The sequence below is a fragment of the Poecilia latipinna genome, unplaced genomic scaffold (assembly GCF_001443285.1).
Source record: "Poecilia latipinna isolate Pla-1442-1.1 unplaced genomic scaffold, P_latipinna-1.0 Scaffold2446, whole genome shotgun sequence".
NCBI classification, from domain to species: Eukaryota; Metazoa; Chordata; class Actinopteri; order Cyprinodontiformes; family Poeciliidae; genus Poecilia; species Poecilia latipinna.
The window spans coordinates 39,866-65,780 of record NW_015115062.1 but is presented as its reverse complement, the minus strand read 5'-3'; the positions used below and the strand labels follow the sequence as shown (position 1 = coordinate 65,780).

At 40.1% G+C, this 25,915-nt stretch overlaps 3 protein-coding genes across 5 annotated transcripts in view; 1 reads left to right on the top strand and 2 right to left on the bottom strand.

The window, feature by feature from the left end:
• Positions 1 to 593: 593 nt before the first annotated feature.
• LOC106937836 (tripartite motif-containing protein 16-like) lies at positions 594 to 3,808 on the bottom strand. The gene is made up of 2 exons (XM_015019551.1): positions 3,462 to 3,808; positions 594 to 2,723 (listed from the first exon to the last, which is right to left on the bottom strand). The coding sequence occupies exons 1-2, from the start codon at positions 3,736 to 3,738 to the stop codon at positions 1,354 to 1,356; spliced, it is 1,647 nt and encodes a 548-aa protein (XP_014875037.1). The 5' UTR covers positions 3,739 to 3,808; the 3' UTR covers positions 594 to 1,353.
• A 515-nt stretch (positions 3,809 to 4,323) lies between these two features.
• txnl1 (thioredoxin-like 1) lies at positions 4,324 to 8,728 on the bottom strand. The gene is made up of 8 exons (XM_015019556.1): positions 8,483 to 8,728; positions 7,139 to 7,235; positions 6,730 to 6,903; positions 5,414 to 5,536; positions 5,271 to 5,340; positions 5,031 to 5,203; positions 4,665 to 4,769; positions 4,324 to 4,553 (listed from the first exon to the last, which is right to left on the bottom strand). The coding sequence occupies exons 1-8, from the start codon at positions 8,578 to 8,580 to the stop codon at positions 4,524 to 4,526; spliced, it is 870 nt and encodes a 289-aa protein (XP_014875042.1). The 5' UTR covers positions 8,581 to 8,728; the 3' UTR covers positions 4,324 to 4,523.
• A 72-nt stretch (positions 8,729 to 8,800) lies between these two features.
• rab27b (RAB27B, member RAS oncogene family) overlaps positions 8,801 to 25,915 on the top strand; it is a 44,071-nt gene continuing 26,956 nt past the window's right edge. Inside the window, exons 1-2 of one of the 3 annotated variants that reach the window (XM_015019558.1) lie at positions 8,801 to 8,882; positions 10,051 to 10,366. The gene's annotated coding sequence lies outside the window, so the exon portion shown is untranslated. Of the gene's footprint in view, positions 8,883 to 10,050; positions 10,367 to 24,656; positions 24,828 to 25,915 lie in introns of those variants that run through there. The other 2 variants (XM_015019557.1, XM_015019559.1) reach the window with 2 other exon arrangements.

The window sequence follows — 25,915 nt, the reverse complement described above, 5'->3', positions numbered from 1 at the left end:
TGGAAACGTCACGCATATTACGTTGAATCTGATTGGTTACATTCAATGTCAACAACTGTTGTATTCAATGTTAGCTTGAATTCATACTTAAGGTTTTTCGGAGGAAGATAAACTAATAATGCATGTTTCACGTAAGACACATTTCATCTCAAAATTTAAATTTTAAGACTCCACCTAGATTTTAAAACCAAAAATAATATGACATTTATTTATTTATTTATTTTTTTTTAAGCTATACCTCACAAAATCGAGTTTTTTTTATATCCGTAATTGAACGTATCATGAAGAAAAGAGGCGGAGTTATTGCAGATTTTGTTTTCTGTCAGGTGTCTTGATGCATTCAATTGACATGTAAAGTCGGAAATTTACATGGCAATTGTAAATTTCCGACTTTCCGTTTAAATTTCCGTCACCTGGATCCATCTCAGTATGACTGTTAATAAATGACAGAAAATATTGGTCATTTTCTACAGAGCTGCAAGTACCATGTTACAAATTACAGTTATAAGATAATTTTACACAGAGCTTGTTGAAAATAAGCTTTATAAGTGATAAGGTAATAAAACACACCAGAGCTAAGCAACAGGCCAGAAATTAACATTTAAGATTTAACCCACATTTATTGCAATTAGAAACATTTAAAAGTGCAATGTAAACAATGTCATTCACTTAAAGCAGAAATAAGCAGGTTTAATGTTTGAATTTTAATCCAAAAATGTTTATGTCCACATAAATACAGAAAAAAATTACAGATTTGTCTATAAGGTTAATGTTTTTATATTTTTAAATAAACTACAGTTTATCATGTCTTATCAATGTTACATTGTAAATCTTATATTGTGTCAAATTTTGTTACATTATGTACATTTTCATTATATTGCTTTCATACCTCCATCTCATATCAGATCTCATTTTTTTACTGACTGCTGCTCTGGTTTTTCCCATTTCAGGTCCTATTTGTGGAAAAATAAACTAAAATGACTTTGTCCATTTAAAACAAAAAAAATAAAATAAAATAATTAAACAAACTTTTCCAATGATTTAACATTTTTTCTGTCCATCCAACACATTTCAAAATATTTAGTAATAGAATATATTGATATCAAGGTGGAATATCCATGTTTTTTATTTTTTCACTTACAGCACAATATTTCTGTAGTTTTGATCACTTAAGTGGACTCATGTACTAAACTGATGTCTTTCTGTGTTCAATATTTTGTGTTTAATTTGGTAACTTTTCTTCAGTTTTTCCTTGTATATTTCTTATTTCTTTACATGCTTATGTGTAAAAGAAATAGGAATGTAACTAATGTTGTGTATTTTTACTGATGCAGAACATAAAGGAGAATTATTTTAATCAAATAAATCCCAATCTGACCAATGGTCCCAGATCTGAGCTGAGGCGTTGTCATATAAACCGAAGCCAGGACAGAGTGGTCGGGTGAACGTTGTCTGGACTCTGTGCAGGAGGCTCATGTTGTTGTCAGAGACGCTGTAGAAGGACAGAACACCTGCACTGTGATCCAGGTAAACTCCTATTCTGGATGAAAATGGACCTGAGACTGGAGTTCTGATCCAGTTGTGTCTAAATTCATAACTTTTATTGTAACACTGCAAAGTCCAGGACTTCTTATTGTTTCCAAACGCACTTTCATCACCTTTTCTGCTGATGTCTTTATATGAAACTGCTATAAAAACATCCCAGCGGTTAGACGAAGCTTTCCACTCCACCTCCCAGTAACATCGCCCAGTCAGACTTTCACTACACAAAATCTGAGGCCAGTATGAGAACTTATCTGGGTGATCCACAAGAATGCCATTTATTCTGCAAGAATAAGCCTTTAGTGGATAGTCACACCTGACACACATATTTGCGGTGTTTAAATCTAGTGTAAGGGGACAGGCGTACTGCAGGAACTCCCCTCTGGTCTGAGGTTCTGCCTGTGGAACCAGAACCTCCACGTCGGGTCCAGTAGGTGGAACTGGGCTCCATTCCTCGGTGAGCAGCTCCTCCAGTCTGTCTCTCAGCTCAGAAACCGTTTCCTCTGCGTCTCGTCTGAAGCTCTCAGGCTGAACGTCGGTGCGGGTCGGGTCAGAGGCCTCTCCGAGTCGGGCCAGGGAGCTGTAGTTCTGCAGAAAGCAGATGTGGTCACTGGTCTGCTGCAGCTCCTCCAACATGGCGGCTGTCCTCCTCAGACCCCTGATCTCCTCCTCCAGCGCCTCCTGCAGCTCCTTCACTTTGTTCACCTCAGATTCCTGCTGAGATCGGAGCTGCTGCTTCACGGCGGTGAAGATCTTCTCTGCGTTCCTCAGCGCCTCGTCAGCAGACTGATGGATGTCCTTCTCCACCTGCTGGAGCTTCTCCACCTCCTGCTGTCGGCCCTGGATCCTCCGCTGGACGTCCTGCCGATGCGCCGCCAGCTCCTTCTGCTTGTTGCTCATCTCTGCGGCGGCGGAAAGCGTCTGGTGGCCTTTATGCTCATCCATCAAGCAGAGGTAGCAGATGCAGCTCTGGTCGGTGCGGCAGAAGATCTTCATCACCTCGCTGTGCAGCGGGCAGACGCTGTTCTCCAGCTGCTGGGACGGCTCCACCAGCTTGTGCTTCTTCAGGGCGGAGATGGAGAAGTGAGGCTGGAGGTGCTGCTCACAGAACGACACCAGACACTGCAGGCACGACTTCACTGCTTTCTGCTTCTCCTCACTGCAGAAATCACACAACACATCTACAGAGACAACAGTTTGGATCAAAGTTAGCATAGTTAGCTAAAACTAAGGAAATAATAAAAACTGAAAGAGAAAACATTGGGGTACATAAAAACTCAAGAGTAGCAATATTTTTACTCAAGTAAAAGTAAATAGTAGCCATTCAAAAAATCTACCCAAGTACTGAGTAATGGAACAAATTATCAATCATTTTATATTTAAAAATTACATCATCAGACGGACCAAAATATTTTGGTATTTAAAGACGAAAAAAATATCAAAATCAGACAAAAGAAAATTTTTCCAAATCAGTTTCTTTCAATAAAATAACTTCTGAAGCTTTAACAAAAACTGCAGGTGTGAGTCTGTCTGGTGAATATTTAGTTAAAACATGTTTGTTTTTCATTCAGTGGGTAAAAAAATACAGAAAATTTACTCAAAAGTAGCGATACTTCATAATAAAATTACTCAAGAAGCAGTAAAAATACTCCTAAAAATGTCATTTAAAAAGTTACTCAAGTACATGTAGCTAGTTGCTACCCAACTCTGGTTGTAATGTAAATAGTGTCTAAGTCAGATGGGAACAAGGCGAGAGCTAGCTAGTGGCTTGTTTACTGTTGTCATAGCAACTGACGATGACTCAAAGTTCACGGAGGTGTGACGTCACATGAGCCCATACTAGAAAACACTCTAAAACTAATTAAAATAGTTGAATTACAGAAACAAAAAGTCAGAATGGAACCCGGAGCTGCTCTCACCCTGGCTTGGCTCGTCCGGAGCCGCCGGCGGGCCGCTGCTCCTCCTCCTCTCCTCCACCAGGTCCGCCAGCACGGAGCTCCTCACCAGCACCGGCCTCGGGCTGAAGCTCTGCCTGCACTGCGGGCAGCTGGGGCTCTCCTCCGCGTCCCAGTACCTCCCGATGCAGTTCAGGCAGTAGCTGTGGCCGCAGGGAATCGTTGTAGGATCCTTCATGAGATCCAAGCAGATGGAGCAGCTGAGCTTTTCCTGCTCCAGTTTCAGGCCTGGCTGCGCCATTTCTGAGCTGCTTTCAGAGCCAGAAACCAGGAAGAGGCAGAGCAGCAAGAGGAGGAGCGGGAATAGCGCCCTCTAGGCTTCACAGCCAGAGCTGGGGACATGATTTACTTCAAATAGGACTTTTTTAATCAAGAAAAAAACATACACGTTCATTTTTACTCAGTTTGGAGCGAAATACTTAGTTGCTGACTGAATATCTAATTTTGAGCCAAATAAGTCACCGAGCTAACTAGTTCATTTGTAAGCTAAACATTCAGTTTGGAGCAAAACATTTTGCTTGAAGCTAAATATTCAGTTTGCTAATTAAAATTTGAGGTCTGAGCCTAATTTTCTTTAGTGCCTGTAAGTTGCTTCTGACTTTGTTTCTTGAAGAGCTTGTGGACTTTTTTCTATTACACTTTTTCCTTCCACTTAATTTTCCTATTAATATTCTTAAATACAGCACTTTGTGAACAACTAGCTCAGCTTCATGGACCGGCTGTGGTTTATGATTGTGTAGCCATGACATTTATGTTTAAACTAACGTAATATTAAAATGTAAACATTAAAACTAGCTGTTTAAAACTGAAGCAACCTGGAAGCGCATGCCTTTGAAAACAGATTGTGTTTTATTTACAGCAATTTCAACAGAATTACAATATAAACGACTGACAGACGGAGCGCCCAGTGAGAGCAGCAGGAGGGACGCTGGAGGTCTGTTCTTCTTCTTCTTCTTCTCCTTTGGCAGAAGGAAAAACCCCTCGACTGTTTCTGCAGCCTCTCCTCCACATCCTCCTCTTCCTTCCTCAGTGACTCTCTCCTTTCTTCCCGACAACCTGCAGGGTGAAAACATGAGCACGTCTCAGCTTTAACCCTCAATAAAAACAGGTTTGTTGCTCCGTATCGCAGCTTTGAGCCTCGATAAGAGCAGGTTTGTTGCTCCGTACCCGTTTGAAGTCGTTCATGTTGGTGGCCTGCACCGGAGTGCCGATGAACGTCAGGTAGTTGATCTTTGTCGTTTCCTCATTTCCTTGGTTTGACTTGACAAACAGCTGCAGAAGGAAAACAGGATGAGACACAGCATCATGGTGTCCAAACTGCGGCTCGGGGGCCATTTACTGACCGTTCAGGAGCTTCATACTCCAGGAAATGGAGCTGATGCAGATGGAGTTTGTGTGAGATTTTCAAAAACAAACGTATTTATCAAACTGACCACTGTTCCTCCTACTGCTCTCCGTATCTGTAGTTTCTTTCTGTCCAGTAAACTCACCTGGTCGTATTTCGTTCATTTAACTTTCAGATGTTTTCCTCACCGTGACACTCTGGACGTTCTGAAACTTGACGTAGCGCAGCGGGATCAGCCCGTCGTCTTTGTAGTCTTCCTCTGACAGCTCCAGGGTCTGAGCAGCGTTACTCCGCTCAGCGTCGTCGAAGTCCATCGACCGAGGAAGGTTGATGAAGACCTTCAGGACCTTCGGGGCGCGGGCTGAGGCGAGACGACACCCGGTGAAGGAGGGTCGGGTTTTAAACGCCTCACCTTCAAAACAACTCACCTAAATCTGAACACTGCAGCTTCATGGAGAAAAGCTTCACCGGCTGGTTGAAGGCGATCGTTATCAGCAGCTGGAGAAGGAAACGGTTATCAGTGAAGCAAACAGGAAGTGTGAATCCCACGTCACTCGGGGTCAGAGGTCACCTGCTCGTCGCAGTCGGACTCCAGGCAGGACGAGTCTTTGATTAAGCAGTTGTCGAAGCCGCAGTCGTCGCTCTCGTTGAGACACTCGCAGCCGGCTTTGTTGACGAAGGGCATGAGGTCCATCTGAGCGGCAGACAGAGAGGTCAGAGGTCAGAGCGGGTCGAACCGGTCCCAGTCTCCAGAGAACATTCTTAACTGGTTACATTTGGATACAAACATGTTCCAACATGAAGACACAGCCTGACTTCACTTCAAACTTTTCTTGAGGAAAGGCTCGATCTCCCACAGCGTTTATTTCACTGCAGCTTTTATAACCATCTGCAGAATTTTCATTTGTATTTTCATTTCCTCTGCTTTATTTCTGATCATAGTCACTGAATATAATGAAGGGGCATCACTTAGAGTGTTTTCCACCAGACAGTCCGGTAGACTCGGTTCTATTATTACCACAACTTCATCATCTGCTCCACCTCCAGCTGCTGTGGCTCTGAGTCAAACCAACCTGTTCCCCTCCTGGCCTGTGGGGGCGCTGCACCAAGATCCACTGAAGGAAACGACACAAAAACTTCTGAAGACACCGAGAGCAACTTCCTGCTTCACCAGATGGAAACAAGATGGAGGCAGCAGATTTTAGTGGTTGGAGGATTTCTCCAGACCTTTCCATCACTAGGCTAACACGTTTGTTTTGTTTACCCAGAATGCACTGCTCTATAGTCCACTTCCTGCTTTTGGAGCGGTCTCTGGTCCGCTTGGTGTTCACATATGCATTCAAACCAAACAAGAGTTCACTTCAACCGAACCCAGACCGAAGTCTGGAGGATCAGAGTTCATTATTGTTTTGGTTTGATGAAAAATTCAATCCATAATCGAACTGTAGTTCAGCTAAAGAGGACGGAACAGGCCTGCTGTGAATTCAGCATTAAACATTGTTACAAACACATTTTGGATTTGAATAGGGACCAGAATAATTTCCAGCTTTCTTCAGTCTCCTAGCAACCAGCTCTGCCGAGCAAGGGCGCAATTTGGAGGTGGGTGCACTTCTCCCCCTTGGGGAAGTGGCCCTTATTTTAACTGCTTTTGTTATAATCCCTTTGGCCAGCAGCTCTACAGTAAATCACTGATAAAACCACCAAACTTGAGCTTTTCATATTTCTATTCAGGCTATTTTTCACTCCAAGAAGCTGATTTTTCCATCTGTGTGTCATTTTCCCAAACTCAGAACTCCAGTTTGGACAAAATGCCTCAGATCACTGGTTCTAACTGGATAGGGAGTATTTCAGAACCAGGCCTGGACCCGTGTGGTGGGGTAAACTCACGTATCCCTTGGGAATGTCCGAGTCCTCGTTGTTTCCCGGGTCGTTCTCTGTGTGCTGTTTGATCTTCTCCTCCAGGCCCGCCGCGTCCGCCCCCTGGTACTGGTCCACCCGGACCCGGTTCCTGAAGAACAGGAAGGTGGGCGTCGCTGAGATGTTGTTGGCTCCTGCCGTCCCCTGAGGAAACAGAAAAACAACTTTTCTTTCAACCGACTTGAGATCTCAGTTTTAAAAACAGGATTAATGACGTCAGAGTTTTAGCAGGAAAATCACCTTCAGATCCAACATGTAGAACCTCAACTGGTTTAGTTTTAGACCAATTTATTCATTTTAAAACAACTTTGGATGAATGTTTGGGATCATACAGAAATAAAAGGCTTGATAACATTTAGATGAACGTGGAGATGTTTACCTGACAGACATGAACGTCGACCTCCAGGAAAACCACATGTGGGTATTTGTTGCTGAACATGTTAAAAGCCGGAGATATTCTGATGCACGGCCGACAGCTGAGGGAAGAGCAGAACATCAGAAAACTCTTCATCGTTCCCCTTCAGAGCCAAAAATAATCAATTCAGTTCATTTCGGGTCAGTTTCAGAAAGTTATGGAAACTAATCTGTTTTAATCTGAGCTAGCAGGATGTAGATATGAACAGCATGAGGAGGCAGAGTAAGAGTAGCACTACTTCAATATAATTTTACTCAAATAAAAGTAAAAAAGGATCCATCCAAGAAATTACTCAAGAGTAAAAAGGTATTTGGTAAAATGTCTACTCAACTACCAATTGATAAAATTATCATTTAATATTTAAAAATTACATCATCAGATGGACCAAAATATAAAGTTAAGTGGAATTTTTTGGTATTTTAAGGACCAAAATTACAATAATTCAAATATGACAAAAAACAGTTTCTTCGACAAAAACTGCATGTCTGGTGATACTTTGGCTAAAACTTGTTTGTTTTTCATTCAGTGGGCAGAAAATCCAAAAATTTTATTCAAGTAAAAAACACAGAGTAGTAAAAATACTCCTGAAATTACATTTTTCAAAAACGTTACTGAAGTAAATATAATGGAGTTGATGTAACTAGTTACTACCCAACCCAGAATTAGAGGGAGCCCAGGGTGGAACCTGGAGGTACTGAGTGAAAAACCACTGCTTGTACATGAAATAGCGCCCCCTTCAGTTCCGGTGTGAAATGGTGCCGGTTCCAAGTATGGTAATGGTCTGACCAGATTCTGATCACTCAAAAGAGAAAAAGTACTGTAATAAACTTAACAGTTGCTGGAAAAGGTATTCAACCAATGCTGTAGAAATTTATACGTCCACACTATTTTAGTTTTAAAGTAGATCCAGTTAAGCTGGAAGCGTTTTAAGCCACATTACAGGTGGAAGAAGTTCTGAAACTAGGATTGATTTGACTATTTTCTTATAATGACAAACATAAAATAACATATACTGGAACAGCGTTACACTGTTCCGGTTATTGTTAATATATTTCTATATATTGCATCAGAACCCTGTGATTACAGCGGTGCTACACCTCAGCAGCTAACTTACTGCAATATTGCCAAGTCATTGTAAGCAGCAGAGCTAGTTAGCCTCCATCGGCTAACAGCAGTATGAATCTGGGAGAAAATCAGAGTTACTCCAGCATCCAGCTGGTTTTACTTTTTAAATCCTGGTCTTCCACGTCTACATGACCCACACACAGAGCCTCGGTAGCTGCAATCAGCCCGTGTGAAGAACCTTACCCAGCCATTGTGAACTTCACCACGGCTAGCCTGGAGCCGGCGGCCGCTAACTCCGGCTGGAAGTCCGGGTCGCTGCCGATCACTTTAACGCCAACCATGGTCCGGTTCTGGGCTGGGGTCCGAGCCTGATCCTCCGGGAGATGTTCAGAGCAGGAGACCGGGCAGCCTGGTGGGTTAAACGCTTTTGTTTTTAGCTTTCTGTCACAAAATTAGCTCAGCTGTACACCATAGGAACACAATGCAGCGTTAAGAATGGAGACTCCTGATTGGTCAATTCCTGACAGGAAAGGCGGAGTTTGTTCTTCTTCTTTGGTTCGTCATTCCTCTTTGCTGCCCTCATGTGGAAACAGAACATACAGTTTTCATTAAAACTTTCGACCAGTCAGGTCATTTGAGGCTGGTGGGTGTTTTTAAAACCTTTTTTGGTTCCGTCATCTACATTTATCTTTGACTGAAATTTATGTAGTTCATAATAATAACTAGAAAACTTCAAGATTTTTGTATGGTTCCTTTGGTGTGTTGCACTCATGATTATTATCTATATTTTGTTTCTTAGCTAGACTGCAGGGTTTTTTTTTATTTTAAACCCCATTAAGGATCCTTTAAAATTATTAAATAATAAATAAGCATAGAGTTTCTATGAGCTTTATTTTTGAAGTCAAACAGATTCATTTTACATTGTCTCATGTAGCTAGATTTAGGTTACCTGTTAGCTCAACTATGATTAGCCATTAGCTTGATTGTAATTAGGTGTTAGCTTCCCTCTGAGTTCCTAGTTGAAGACTTAGCTTGTCTCTAATGAATTGCAAGCTTGTCTCTGAGTAGCTGCTATCTACACTTAGCTTTAATGTGATTAACTGTTAGCTTAATTGTGAATAGTTAGCTTGTCTCCAAGTTGCTCCTTTTAAGACTTGAGTTAACTGTTAGCTTGTCTAATAAATCGCTAGCTTGTCTCTGAGTAGCTAACATCTAGAGTTGGATTTATTGCTAGCTTCACTGTGATTATCTGTTTGATTGTAAGTAGTTACTTGTCTCTGAGCTGCTGGTAATAAGACTTAAATTAACTTAGCTTGACTTTAATTTTAAAAATACTTTGAATAGTTAATTGAGTTTACTGTCCTGTTTGATAACTAAGATTTACTGAAATTATTATTATTTTTTGATAAAGTGCCTCGAGATGATATTTTGTTAGTTGAAAACCTGAATTGAATTATTCTGATATTATTTGTATAATATGTAATCAATCAATTAACCAAACCAAGTGACATCATTACACTTAAAAAATGTTGGTTATGTTTAATTTCTTATGGTTCAAAAGCAGCTATAAACAGCTGGGTTTTTCCCTTTTTTGGCTGTTTTTACAATTTTCAGGAAATTTGTTTCAGGTTTGAGGTGCATCCTTCATGTTTGGTTCTGGTTTGTTCTGCAAAGTGAACCAGAACCAGATATGGAAAGACACACTGTGATGCTATTGTGGCAAACAATTGTGAAAAAATACTGTCTATTTCACACGGCCTCACGGTTAAAAACAAAAAATGAACTGTCCCTTTAAATCACCATGGAAACAGAGAAGCGCTTCTTTCGCTAAAGAGCTTGGAAATCCGAGGTTACGTGAAGACCTTGAAGGCATCTTGAGCGTCGGTCCCCCACCCCTGAAGCGAGCGGGGCCACATCCGTCAGAGCCGCAGCTCTCTCGGAGGTTTTCATCCCGCACCGCCACCGCACGGTCCTCCGCCTGAACCCGGTTCCTCTGCGCGGATCCTCCCGTCCATCCGAACCGGGGGAGCGATGCGACGTCCCGGAGGAGAGAGCAGCGGAGACCAAGCGGCCAGGCAGCAGCGCACACCTGTGAGGAGCATCTGACTTAGTTTCCACTAAAGAAAGGTGAGCGGCAGAGAGAAAACAGGAGGTTTCTGGCTGTGTGTGTTTTTGGGTTCTGCTCGGCGACGCGTTTCGGTCGTGCCCAGCCCAGCATCAGTGACTGGCAGGCGGGATGAGTCATAGCCTGAGCGGCGCTGCTGCTGCTGGAGGAGCGGAGCTCCGCAGCCTGAGCGGCTTCATTATCAGCTGCTGCTTCACATGCAAAGCGGCTCACAGTTTGCATGAAGTGTGGGAGGCAGAGATCCACAGATCACACACGAAACAGAAATGTTCAGTTTGTGTTGCGCATCTAACTTGGAATCTACATTTAATGAAACTTTTTCAAACATGGATGCATATAAATACTTTCAAATGGGAAGAAGACAAGGCAGGCAGTGCTGTTTATTCCAGTAGCTGTAAATAAGCATATAAAGGAAAGTTAAGTGGAAGGAAAAAGTCTGTTCCTCGGTATGTTTTAGATCCAACAGGCTTCAGCAGATAGAGTAGAATATACTTTATTGATCTCAAAGGGGAAAATTGATTATTTGTTGACAAGGTGATAAATGTTAGTAAAGACAAACATACAATATAAAATTTCTATAAACCAAACTGCAGGTGCATCTTAATACTTTCAGAACCAGGAAATGCAATTTTTAAAGAAGCAGTTTGTTCCTGTAGCTGCATCTAAGCTTTTGAAAAGACAATTAAAAGGAAAGAAAAAGTGCTTACAGTGATGTATTTGTGTGAAGCAGTCCTGTTCCACGTTGCTCTGCGATGTTTCATGTTCATATTGATGCGTCATTATTAACAAGCTGCAGCAGATCCAGATCTCAGATGTTTGAGTCGTTTTCATTCATGTTGAAAATCTAAAATACGAAGAATTAATGAACAACAAAATGATTCCTGGATGTTTTAAATCAAACAGCAGGCGCCTACAGATAAATTAGAATATCACTGAACAGTTAATTAGTTCAGTAAAGAAGCCCACTGTTCAGAAAGCTTTCTCTAGGCATTTTAATGGAAAGTTGAGTGGAAGGCAAACAACTGAAACAACTTTGTTTCCTGGTGGTCATAAATGGAACTGCAGGTGCATCTAAATCAATCAGAAAATAATTTAATAGTTAATTAGTTCAGTAATTCAATGCAAAAAGTGATGAAAAGGTTTTGGTTCATTTTTTATGATTTTTTTGTGTGAATTGTCTCAGAAGTCGTTGCAACGTTGACGCTACTTTCTCACATCAAACGAAACTCGTTGGTGTTTTCTTTATCCAGCTGTCCTGTCGTGACCTTTAACCTTTCAACCTGCTGAGTCGCTCGGTGATAATCTGGCGCTGCGAGCGTCCGAGGCGTTTTGCAGACCTTTAGCTCTGTTTCAGATCAGGCTGTTGCCGTGGCAACGCGTTTAAAAACCAGAGGCTCCCGTCCCATTGGAGGTTTTTATCGTCTGGTGTTTGGCTCTGATGATCCTGGGTGACCTTTAGGCTGGAGGACGTGACCTTTCCCTCAGTCTGACTCCGCCTCCTGCGGAGTATTGACCAGGAGCAGCGGGGCGCGTTAAGACGGAGGAGAGCCTCACCGGGTTTCCTGCAGCGAGGATCTGGCAGCAGAGCCGCGATTTGGTTAAAGAGAAACTGATTGGCAGAGAAAACGAGTCTCCATCCAAAAAAACAAAAACACTTCCTGATCTAATCATCTCAACTCATGGAATTAATTTACATCAGTTAAAAACTGGAATGTTGACAAACTTGGTGAGAATTTATTGGGATTTGTTCAATAAATTTCTCAGAAATGTAAATATCTGAAAAGTGTGGCATGTTTTTGCTGCTCTAGTTCAGTCAGATGGGATGGAGAACATCTGAACATTCATTTTCAGTGCATACCATATATTACTTTGACTAGGCCATTTTAACCTGTGATTCTGCTTTTCTCCAATGCTGTCCTTGGGTTTCCACATTTCAGAGGGCGGCCATCTTGTTTGACATGCATACTTTACAGTTTCTGTTTATTTAGACTTTGAATTCAGGTCAACTCTACACTGAATATATAAAGTTACCATGATAAGAAAGCAACCAAAAAAAACAACATAAATGGAATGTATTGTGAAAAAATGAGATTTTACTTTTAGGCTCTGTGCTACATCCCACTGCCACTCTGCAGGGACCAGATGATTTTTGTCAGTTATCTCTATTTATCACAGCAGCTGCATTTCCGTTACAAACGTGCTCAAAACTTTGACAATATTCCACTGATGTCGAAAAAACTGAACTTTGCAATTGCTTATTTAGATTGGGTTGTTTATTTAGATAAGAGACACAATGTAAATAAGTTTATTTACATAATTAAAAACATGCAGCGCCATCATAATCCAACCACTTCCTGTTTGTCTTCTTTGTCGTTTCCACCAGTAGTAACATCCTGTCATTGATCATGTGACTCGTTTGATGCGTTTCTACTGCATTTTTGCAAAATACACAAATCCAAGTAAAACTAAGATGAGCTGAAAAACCACCTCATGTTGGAGCAAAAGGTTTTTATTGAAAAACAATCGTTTTTCTAAATCAATGTGTTTCTTTTAAATGAATTTAATTATTTTGTGTAATTTCACAGTGAATAGAAAAGCAGCTGGTGAGCCTCTGGTTTCCTCTCAGACCCGTTGTTTTGTCCTGGTTCTGTTTGTTGTTTGGGTCCAGGTTGATCATGTTGAGGTTAACAGCAACGTGTTTCTGAGCCGCTCAGTCTTTCTCACCTTCAGCTGGGAGGAAACAAGGAAACCTGAAAAGCCTTGACTTATTTCCAGCGGAGCCATTTAGAGCGAGTGTGCAGTAATGGACGCAGTTTGGGAATAAAAAGCAAATGAAACGGTTTTATCTGTGAAGAGAAGGAGCAGATAATCCTGGTGGTTCTGAAGCTCTGAAAGCTTTAAAAGATCAATAACGACGGCGATGATTCGGACAGTAAATCAGTTTAGCATCACATTCTGTCCACGCTGCTTTTATTCCTGCTCATAAATATCAGGATTACAGCGATTTATGACGGACGGCTTCGCTCTTATGACGTTGATTTATTAACAGCAGGACAAACCTGTGATGTCCAAACATCAAGCTAATCTATATATGAGGGAATATTTGATGTTATTAGAGGTATTTTCAATCTGATATCAATATTTTCCATATATAAAATAAAACCCTCCAGTCTAGAAGTGGAAATAACATAATGGGATCAGTCAGAAAACATTACAGAATAATTGGAAAATGCCAAAAATAATAAAATAAAAACTAATTGTGTTTTAACGGTTATGTGTTTTTTATTCTTCGGAGCCAAACTTGAAGTTGAACATTAAATCTGATGAGCTGCTCAGTCATGGTTTGTATTTAGTGGAGCAGATAATTGAATGTTTCAGAAACATCTTTCACATGCAGATAAAAGGATCTCACCTGGTACAGATGCTCCAAGGAGAAGTGAAAAAAAAAAACATTAGCCACTGAAAAATTCAAGATGGCCGCCGTGGTCATCAAGGAAGCTAATGATTGAAATAAAATCCCAGTTATATGAATCTGTTTGGTGTCAGATAATTTAAATCATAGGAATCATAAACATTTTCTTGATGTTTCCTTTATCTGGTGGAAAATGGCCGTCATGGTTGTAATGGCACTACAACCACACAGCTAACCACAAAGTTTGGTTCACTAACCACTAATCGTTAAACATATTAGCTAAACTAATGCTAATCTACTAAACACATACAATTGACCAGAAGCTAGCGCTAAACCATAAAACACATTAAAACATTTGCTTGGTCCGATAATAAACACAAAAACTCACTGGAAGCCAACAGTAAACTGCTAAACAAATAGAAAAATTAACGGAAACTAACGCTAACCTGCTAACACACATAAAAGAATTAATGCTGAACCGCAAAACCCGTAAAATAATTGTGGAAGATAATTGTAAGCACACAGACATTACTGGAAACTAACTCTAAACTGCAAAACACATAAAATAGTTTATGGAAGTTAACGAAGAATCGCAAAACACAGAAAAATTAGCAGAAGCTAATGCTAAACTGCTAAACATTTTTTTAAATTTTGCAAAGCTAACGCTAACCATTAAGTCTCTCCGTCTGTGTCGTCCATCTTCTTCTACTTCCAGTTCACTAATTATATGAGACTCACAAATATAAATATAATTATTCTGGAAAATATGATTTAGTCCAATAACTATTTGCTGTTTCCTTCCTAAATGCACCTGGTTCTTTTGTAGCCATAGAGCTGGTGAGGAAAATGGTGTGATGGTTGCAGAAACCTGTGCTGATTTACTTCACCTGATTTATTGTCGGGTTTCGCTCAAATGGCAAATGTCAAGCCAACAGCGACTCTCTCCATCACGGCAGGAAACTGTCCAGCTTCCAGTGAAATGGAAACAATCTTCACATGTCGGGTAATTTGTGTCTGTGCAATAAATGGAGGCAGCAGAAATAAATTGCAGCTCATCAATAATTGAATGCAGCAGCGGCTGCAGGACCTCAGTGACGTCACACGGGGAAACATGCATATGGGAGCCAAACAGCAGAACATTGTGAAGCTCAGCTCATGTCTGGATTCCTGGAAACCAACTGATGCTGTGATAAATCATGTGACCTTCCAGCTGGTTTGGAAGAAATAAACAAGACTGAGGTTATCAACGAGACGAAGAACTGCAACTTCCAACAACATCAAACAAATGTAGAAGTTCTTCTGCTAGATTCTGGAAGGTGATCCAGAAGGAGATGTAGTTTGTTTTCCCACCTGATGGTCCAGCAGAGTCGGTTCGATTGGAAATAAAAACTGAAACATTTGTTCCAATTTAAGCTGCTGCAGTTCTTTATCAAACCAACCAAACCCTCTGAGCAGCCTGTTCCCCTCCTGGCCTGTGGGGGCGCTGCACCAACAACCACTGAAGGAAACGACACAAAAACCTCTGAAGACACTGAGAGCAACTTCCTTCTTCACCAGATGGAAACAAGATGGAGGCGTCAGATTTTAGCGATTGGAGGATTTCTCTTTAGGCTACGAGTCATTTCTCCTGGTAGCGCTAGGCTAGCATGTTAGCTTTGGTTGTATTTACCCAGAATGCCCTGGGCTGTAGTCCACTTCCTGCTTTGATGCGGTCTCTGATCCGGTTGGCGTTCACATGTGCATTTAAACAGAACCAGAGTTCACTTCGACCGAGGTTTGGAGGACCAGAGTTTGGGTTTTTGGTTCGGTTATTGATTCACGCTTCCCCAAACGAACCCGACTTTCCAGACAAACGGACTGAACAGGGCTGGAGGGAATGCAGCTTTAATCTCTTGTATTAGTTGTTGAACTTTTCTGTCAGCCAAACATTTGAGTCTCTCAGTCTCTTCATGCGATGTGTAACTCGTTGAGGCTAGTTGCTAGTAAAGTCTTGCTAAGTAGCTAGCTAGCTTTATTGTGTCTATCATTGGTTGTTAGCTTCTAATAGCAATGGTCCGTATGCTCCAGTTAATGATTAATCGTTTGATAAATTAATTGATTAATCGCGATTAATCATTTCACCTCTAATCTGGAATGGCCTTCCAAATGCTCTGACTTCAATCTTACTGAACATTTGTGGCTTATATTTAAAATCTAAGTCCATTTAGATTAAATGTACCATTTTTTCCAAATATCCAGTCAGAATGACGCCAGAAACCGTTTAAAACCTGAATTCTTCCTACTTTCTTTTATTTTTGAACCAGAAAGCATTGCAGAGTTTTTCCCAGAAATCCTCTGGCTTCTCATCAAAATGGCTTAGATTTCAAAATAAAGTAACTTCCTTTAAATTTCCAGAACAGGTTTCCATGTTGGATGGTGTTTCTGTTTTCAGAGTATCAAAGTCTAAATTTCTGCCACATGATCCTCATTAGGACTGAATGTTTCCTCTGAGCGTCGCCTCGCTGCTGATTTCTCACGTGATACGAAGATGCTCACGAAGCCTCACTTCCTTCCTCCCAGCGGTAGCCATAGCAACCAGGCTAACTTCTTGTTTCTGCATTTCATTCCCTGGAAAAAAATAATATACGTTTCAATTTGAATTGACGAGAAAATATCAGTAGAATAAATTCATTTTAATTTTGATTTGCTAGATTTTCAGCGTCAGGTTGAAAATATTCCTCAGTTCAGACATTCGCTACGTCAACCTGATGGTTTGAGGTTTTTTATCGCTTACAGTCAATAAACTCTTCGATGTTTTCATGGTTCAACCTGACGGCTTTCGCTGTGCAGCAAACCTTTTCTCCTCTTATCCTCTGTCTGCTGGCGTTTGGCCTAACGAGGGTGAGAGAGACGGACATGTTGAGGGAGGAGGAGAGACCAGTTGCCTGGTGACGGAGGAGGCGAAGGTGAAGAAAGGAGGAAAACGAGGAGGAGGAGGAGGAAGAGGTGAAGAGTTGTTTTCCGATAGCAAAGAGTTTCTGATCACGATCTGCTGATTTAAGCCAGTCAGGATCTGTTTATTTGAACAACATCCAGTTATTTCTGTAATAATTAACATTAGAAAAAGGAAAAACTCTTCAGATTATCTACATCTGCACATTTATCACAGTAACAATATTTTCAAAAAACAGTCAGAACTGCAATAAATTTAATTTATGTGATGAAATGTAAAATATTTTATAAGGACATTAAAAGTGAAGAATAAAACTATAAACATAACTACATTCAGCTTTCTCAGTAAAAACATATCGACATTAAATGTCAGATTTAATTTTATTCTAGTTTCTGAATGATCTGTTCAGATTTTTAATTATTTATTGATTATCATCCAACCTTTCCGTTTCTCTTGCAGCTTGTAAATTTTTTACATTTTTATTAATCTTCTTTGAAGCTGCTCTGATTACAACCAAATTTTGACATAAAATAGATCCAGTTACATAAACCTTCAGTGTTAATCGCCTTTAATTATTAAATTAGTTGAAGTGTTTAAATGAATCTTCATGTAATTTTTAACCTCCTAATGAAGCTGTGAGTCTTTGTCTTGTTCCCTCTTTACTTTTTAAACTTTTTCCGTCTCTCCTCTGTAATGTGGTTTTCTGTTGGTCAGTTTCTGGGGCTTTTCATGCACCAGTTGTCCTGAAAGTGAAGATCTGCTCTGTAAGCAAACACAAAGCAGAGCAGCGATCGACGCTGCGGGGACGTTAGCAAAGCTTCATTATCTGCACTCAGAAACAAATCATAGGGAATAAAATCCAGATAAAATCAATAAATTAAAAACCTAAAGTTTAATATTGATACATTTGAGCACCAAGCATTAGATAAAACTAAAATGATCTAAAGCAGCATTTTTTTAAAATCTGGATCAGACCTGCGATTTTTCTTAATATCACCTGTTTGCTTTCTGAATGTATTTTTAATTATTAATATTTAAAAATCTGCATCAGAATAACATCAAGTTTTCTGGTCCAGATTTGAACTGTTGAATGAAGAAACTAAAATAATCTGTTTTTACACACAAACTTATTTTTTATGATTATTCTAATGTCACCATCAGGTTACATTCATTTCAGTTCATTTATTGGGAACCAATTAACAAAAACATAAAAATTTAGAGTGTATGAGACTTTTTATTCACACAGCAGTCTGCAGCATTTTGCTAATGTGCTAATAACTCAGCTAACTGTTTTGCTAACTTTGAAATCGTTTAGCTCACATAACTTCTTAAGTGCTAATGTACTCGGATGTTTTGTAAACTGTCATTTGAATAAAGTTAAATTTTTATGTTGCAGTTAATGGTAATGCATCTATGTTGAAGCTAATATGCTAATAGGAAAGCTAATCTTTTGTTTAGGAATTTTTCTAACTTTCTAAACATTTAGCACACATAGCTTCTTAAGTGCTAATTTCCTTTGCTGTTTTGTAAACTTTCACTTAAATAAAGTTCAACATCTGTGTTGAAGTTAATGCGCTAATAGCAAAGCTAATTTTTTTTGTTTAGCACTTTTGCTAACTTTACTGTTGTGGTAAAACAGTTTTTACTCTTTCAAGTTTTCTGCATCATCTTCAGTTTTCTTCAGCTCGTTTCTTCTTTCTGGTTCATGTTTGTCTTTAATCTGTCTTCTGCGTCCATCCCCCCCTCCTCCTCCTGCTCCCTGTGGCCTTCCCGTTACTTCTTCTCATTTATCTTCTCCTTGCTCCGCCGTTCATCATGTTCCCCTCCTCAGTTGAGCTCTTCTCCTCCTCCTCGTTTTGGGACTCGTGACTCATGAGCTGATATTCAGCTGACAGGACTTTATTGAAGTCAAACACAGGCACCTCTGTCTCTCTCTCAAATAAATACCATTAGCAGGAACCTGGTGGAATAAAATCTGCTCCCAAACAACCAAACAATGTGACTTTCTGTAAAACAATAAAGCAGATTAAGATGATCGGATCAGAAAGCGACGCGTCTTTATCCGATCTTCGCTCTCGCTGTTAAATGCCGGCATCACACACACACACACACACACACACACCACCAGCTCTCTGCTTGAGGTTGAAGGCTCATACATTTTTAAAATCGCTGCTGTCGACAGCCTGCTCTTCCTCTCCTCTTACTTCACACCTAAATTTGTCCTTAAGCGTTTCTTTCCTCAGTAAAAGTCGCTTGTTCTCATTTTGAACTGATAACTTGATGCTAAATCAATTAGGAAACATGGAAATTAGTTTGCATAAAGTAAATGCTTTGGAAAAGTCTCACATTTAAGGAGAGAGATGTCTGCACATCCTTAAAAAGTCTTAAATTCATTGCAATAAATAGGTTGGCCTTAAATATGTTCATAACAGATCTTAAATTTTGTTTTGGCAGGATTATTTAATCTTGTGTGCTTCATGTAGTTTTCATTTTTCTCATGGAAATTCACTGTTGTGCAAAGGTTTGAGCTAACTAGCTGCTAGTTAGCTAGCCAGGAAGGGTAAAAATATCTAGCTTTTTTACATCCAAGTGGCTGGATGATATTATTCTTGGCCATTGACCAACTCACACCAATTATTTATTTGGAATTTCCTTTTTGTACATTTCTGTCGTGATGCAGGCCTTAAAGTATTAAATTGGGTTGGTGAAACCTGCAGGAACTCTTTTATGTCTCTCATATATTTCTTTTCTTTAGCTTGTGTGTCCTACTTTCTTATGCCACCCTGGGCAACAGCCTATATGCCCAGTATCAAAAACCATAACTATTTATGAGCAATCTGTGCCTTAACTGCAGGAATTTCATATTTTTCACAGAGGAATGTTTTATTTAACCATTTCTCTGTAAGTTTTGTGTAATTTCTTGATCAGAATCCAAATCAAAACATCTGTTTCCATGGAAATGTAGCAAGGATGTGCTATTCCAGGAAAACATATTTTCTTTGTGTATCAGCCCTGTTCACAGGCCTGATTATGTTTCATTTTATTTTTGTTAGCACTAATTATTACAGCAGTAAAACAGTAAAACTGAGCCAGACCTTTATAGAGTGACAGAAGAAGCATTTACTTACTGGAAACTCTTTTTCTCTTTTCCCATCTTGGTGTGTTTGTACGGAGGACTAAACATGGCAAAACTGAGCAGACTTGGTGGAACATCAAGTCCTGTCACATGTCTTGGAAGAATTAATGTTCCAGTTCTGAAAAGTGAATCAGTTTATATTTACTGTGACATCAGAAGCTTTTATTTTTATTCACAGTTAATTATTAACTTACCTTCTTGGGATGAAAGTGAAAAAATCAGAAAGTAGGTCATGACAGCAGTTTTACTTTTTGTTTCATACAGGCGGCATACCAAGGCTGTTGGATCTTCACAGCGTAGACAAAGTGTTGGCATAATGTCACATGAGATTAACATAATTAATGTGTCATCAGTGAATTATTCTAGCAGCAGTTGTGAAATTTCAAATGTTTTACAAACATTTTAAATTTCAAGAGGCAGATATGCAACAATATGGAGGAGGTGTTAGCATAACGCTAGCTACTCCAGAACACAAAATGAAACTCTCATCCTCTGATGCTTTTTGTGATGCAGCTTCTTCTGTTTCTTCAGTTGGTTCAGTGCTTCCCCCTTGTGGTAGTAACTGTCCTCTACAGTTCAAAATAACAAAATTGAGTTGGTTTAATTTTCAGACTAAAATAATTAAATTCCTTCTTGTTTACGTCTTTGTTTGCTGTCCTGCTAACTCGTGGCTTCGCCTTGGCTAACAAGCAACGTGTTGCTGAAGCTGCGAACAATGTGAACACTGACTGGTTCATTCCTGAACTGCTCATGTAACGACTCGGAGTGAGAGGCTGCTAGTCTCAGACTTTCTCTTATAAATGTGGACATTTAGTTTCAAAATAGTGACAGCAAAAAGAACCACCAGAGTCGGTTGGTTGTTAAACAATTTCATAGATTTTTATTTAAATAGTGTCTTCAGTCGATGCAAACGTAACCACAGTACAACATTTCTACCTTTATTAAAACTAACTGAGTTAGACGAACAAAAAGCCACAGAGAAATTAAACTGTGACGGTTGGCAGCTGTAAATAGGAGGCAACATTCCTGCCGTAATTGAAGCTGCATGACCGACTGATTGTTGAGCTCGGCTCATAAAAACTGACCTTCGCTTCCACACATCCTGGTTTTGGTTGTTTTCAGACGAGGAAGATTTAAATCCTCTCCAAATATTCCATCTGTTTGGTTATATTGTGTTTATCTACAGATTTAATTGTTTTTGTTAGAAGTAAAAATCCTCCCAACTCCAGGTTTATTCACAAACTTTTCTCTGAGCTGCAGAGTGATGTAACAGCAGAAACTCTTCCTTTTTATTCTGTTTCTGCTTTGCATGATCCACAGCGATCCGATCTTAATCCTCCACACCAGTGCAGACGCTTCCAATGGAAACAGTTTTAGAGATAAACCGAATTTGGTTCAAGCCTGAGTTTGCAAAATGCTTTAGTGTAAGAAACAATCAGATTTGCTTCAGCTGCAGCGTCTGAAACGAGATCCTGGGATGGCGACAGCTGGATTTCAGGTCTCTGAAATGTGACTTTTCCTCTGGTAATAAAAAAAACAAGGATTTCTGACTAACTAACTGGAATCCGGATTCAAGGCCTGATTATTTCTCATCATTAAATTCACTGTCTTTGCTGACAAACTGTCTGAATTGGTTAGTTAGGGTGCTATCTTTATGATTCTGCATGAATTTTGACATTTTTGTGTAAATTTGTTTAATTCTGGGAAGCTTGGCAGTTATCTGAAATGTTTTCCTCTTTGGAGAATGATGGACTTCATTTGGTTTGGAGATGACCTTTAACCCTTCAGAGGTTGATGAGCAGCACCAGTTGCTGTTTCCCACCTCATAGTTTGGTAGATTTGGTTCAGAACCAGAACTCCATCATCTGCTCCACCTCCAGCTGCTCTGAGTCAAACCAACCTGTTCCCCTCCTGGCCTGTGGGGGCGCTGCACCAAGAACCACTGAAGGAAACCACACAAAACCTCTGAAGACACTGAGAGCAACTTCCTTCTTCACCAGATGGAAACAAGATGGAGGCGTCAGATTTTAGCGGTTGGAGGATTTCTCCCACTAGCGCGATGCTAACGCAATGCTAACGCGAGGTTAGCACGTTTGTTTGGGTTGTATTTACCCAGAATGCAGTCCACTTCCTGCTTTTGGAGCGGTCTCTGTTCCGTTTCATCACATTTGCATTCAAGCCGCACCAGAGTTGATTTGAACTGAACCCAGACTGAGGTTTGTTTTCGGATCGGAGTTCGGATTTTTGGTACGAACCGGATTTTCTAGACAAACGGACTGGAGTTGGTTTAAATCAGCCTAAACAGAACTGATGTCAATAAAAGCAGCAAATCTGCTTTTATTGACGTTCTTAAACTCACTCTTATTAACTATTGAATGCATTTGACCACCAGAACCAGAACCAGAACCTTGTCTGTAATATTTCCCAGTTTTTGTTCCTTTTGGGTTTAATACGTCTGGTTTGCTGAACGTCTGAAGTTTGATTTGAATCCGATCCGGCAGCTGGATTTGCTCCGGCCTCAGGTTGTTGTATTTTGGGACGTCGGCCTTCGATGATGATGAAGGCGATGATGTCAACACTCCCAGCAGTGACTGCAGCCCAGTGGTAACGGCTGTGAGCCGCAGAGACACTTCCAGTATGAAACCAGTTCATCTCAGAGCTTCTCTCCGCTTCACTGGGAATCATGGGAATTGCTGTCATGTTTCACGTCTCGGTCGCTGGTGATTGGTTTGACCCGCCTGGCCTTTTGACGATCATCCAATCAGAGAGCAGGGATTGGAAATGTCTCGGGGTGAAAAGAGAGAAATAAAAAGTGATTATTGATCTGAGGGAAGTCGTCTTCATCAGCTGGTGATCGATATCGATCTGATTGATCTGATGGGTTCCTGTAAGAGCCAGGAAACGTCAATAATCCTGTTTAGACACTCGAGTCAGGATGAAATGTATAAAACCTGATAAAAATGTAACATAACATTGTAGGGGTGTCCAATGTGTGGTTCAGGGGCCGTTTGTGGCCCCTGACAAGAATGGTGGAAATTAGTTTTCTACCGTTTGTGGAAAACTTTAAGAACAACACAAATAATATTTCCTTAATTTGATGAAGATGACAAGAGCCACCAGAAAATAAATAAATATTGACCTATAATATCAAAGTAAGAATTCTGAGATAAAGTAAAATTATGAAGTGTCAGAATTCTGTGAAAATTAATTTTGTGAAAAACAAAAATAAAGAAAATGTCAGAATTCAGAGGAAAAATATTAAAATTCCATGGATCAAAGTCAGAATTCCGAGAAAAATTGAGAATTCTGTGAAAAAAAATTTAAAATTGTGAGAAAGACAGAATTCTGAATTTTAAAATAAGAATTTTGAGAAAGTTACCAAATTTCTAAAAAAAAAAAATCCAACTTGGTAAAAAATGTCAGATATTTATTTAAATGGCCCAAAACTTTTTCCATGTTTATTAGCTTTTTTTTTTTTTAATTTTATCTCATAGAAAGTTTTGCCACAAACATCCAGTGACCTTCTACCCATAAACACCATCATATTTGGCTAAACACATCACAGGTGTTAAAAGAAATTTCCTATTTTTATTGCTGGAAATGAACTAAAAACCTTTTAAACTAAGAAAATAAAAATAATTGCCCCAAAACTTCCTTTGATTAAACAAAATAATTTTTTTAGTTTCCTTATTTCTGCCAGACATTTTATTTATTCAATTGTTGTAATTCTCCAACCATGAAGAGTGAAGCTAAAAGGAAGTTTTGTCACTATTATTACTCCATAAATGGAGGGATTTTGCACAGAGTAAAAGATGTTTCTTCTTCTTCCTCGTTCTGCTCATTCCTCCAGTGGCGAACAGGAAGTGGATTCTTCACGTCCAGCCAAGCGAAGGAAGTTGCCGCAGCAGAACTGAGATTTTTAAGGAAGACAAAGAGAGGAAAATGTTTCAGGATATTTACCGGGTTGTCTCACTGTTATTATGAGAGCGAATAAATCAGACATCATTTCATTCTTTCTTTTTTCTGTTTAAAGGAAAGACGAAATGAGCCTTTAGGAATCAGCTGATGGATCAGAAACCAAACCAGAACCTTTATTAAAACATGGTTTGTTTTTCTGCAGTCGGGTTGTGCAGCCTCTGCATTTTTAAGACCCTGTAGAAAGTGATGTCACTTCCTCCTTCCCAGAACTTACCTGGTTTGGCTCATCCACCTGGTTTTCATTCACTTCCTGTTCTACTCTGGTTTCTTGGACCAGCATGACCCAAGCATGACCCAAGAAACACACCGATAACAGTGTGTGTGTGTGTGTGTGTGTGTGTGTGTGTGTGTGTGTGTGAGCAGAGTCGTATCTTTCTTCATCGCAGCCTCACCCTCTCATTACTCTCAGAAACAGAGGAAACTCTTCCAGGAAGTTTGGCTCCTTGGAGTCACAGGAAGCGTTTTGCTCAGAGACGAACGCCGAGCTTCTAGTTTTAGTCATGACTGTGATGCACGGTGGTGGCAGCATCATGCTGTGTGGAGAGGATAAGGACAAGGGAACAATGGTTTAGATCAAAGCTGATTCATGGGTGGGAAAGGCCTAGTCAAAGTGCAGCCCTAAATCCACTTGAATGGATCAAGGGATGAACAAACGGATGGATGGATGAATGTTTTCCTTCCCTTTAACTTTCTCCTCTCCTGTTGCTCCAACACGCTGCGGCTTCCAGCTGAAAGTGACTAAAAGCTGAAAATAGTTCCGGGGTGTGAATAGTTAGTTCCCAGCGGTCCTAGAGGCGGACCGGAAGTTAACCCGATCAGCGATGCGTGGCGCCCCCAGTCAGCTGCTCCGGAAGGCGTGGCTCTCCGCCCGCTGCCTCCTCCCGCTCCGCCGCTCCGCCGCCCCGCGTCCCAGCAGAGCGTCCGGTCTTCGGGTAAACGCTGGCTGACCGCCCGGTCGTCTCCCTCCGGATCTGACGGTGAAACCGGCCGAGGAACCGCGGACAGGTAGGAGCTGCGGGTCGGTCTGGAGTTTGTGGCTCATTAGGAATAAAAAGAAAAAGTTTGATCTGATCTGGTTGGAGGAATAAATCTCTTCACCATCAGCCTGATTTTCTCACGTTGTTCTAAACGCAGTTTTTATTTTCAACAGCCTGAAACTTTCGCTTTCTTCTCTTTTTATTCTAGAAAAAAAAAACGTTTTTAATTAGTTTTTTGTTTTTATGGATGGATATGGGGACCAAAAGATGAATTTTCTTTCTTTCATATTTATATTCTCAGCTGTAAAGAAATGAAAGCAGGTTTAGGTGAAGATGGTTCCGAATCAAGACAGGAAAAATTTCACCTGAAAGGGAGAAAGTTGTTTACACCGTTCCGCTTTTCTTTGGCCAGAAGCAAAGTTTAATTTATGACCGCAATAAAAATACGGCAAGTCATAAGTTTAGAAGCAGAGTTTGGAACAAGGCTTCTGTCTTTAGAGAAGAAACACAGGAGGGTGAAAATGCTCAATAACGATTATTTATCTGTTTATTTATTTATCTATTTATTTAGTTAGTTAGTTAGTTAGTTAGTTAGTTATATTTTATTTTTTACTAGGCTCCAATTCTTCTTTCATTAAATGTGAGCAGTAATACGGCTGTGTGAACAATTTAGGACTCGAATGCGCAGAAGAAATGAGCTGACGTCACACAGCAGCACAGGGCGCCACCCTACAGGGGGCGCCAAACTGCAGACGCAATTCTCCTTTCTAGTTGGCATTTTCTGTATTATAAAATCTGTTGCAATGGTTTTAAGGCCATTTTAGCAAAAACACAAACATTTCAAGATTAATCTGAGAAATTAGTAAGAACTTGTTGATCTGTTTGGATGTTTTGGTTCTCTCCATCAGGGCTGCATGATGGTACTAATTAATTTTAGTGGTGATTAGAAATATGGAGTAAATTTCTGCCAAAAAACAGATGTTTTCCAGAAAAAAACTGTGAAATTTATGAGCTACAAAAGTTGAAAATTTGCAGGAAAAACCAAAAAAAAAAAAAAAAAAAAAAAAAAAAAAAAAGTTTTTTTTTCAATCTACTTTTTTTCTCCACTTCTTATAG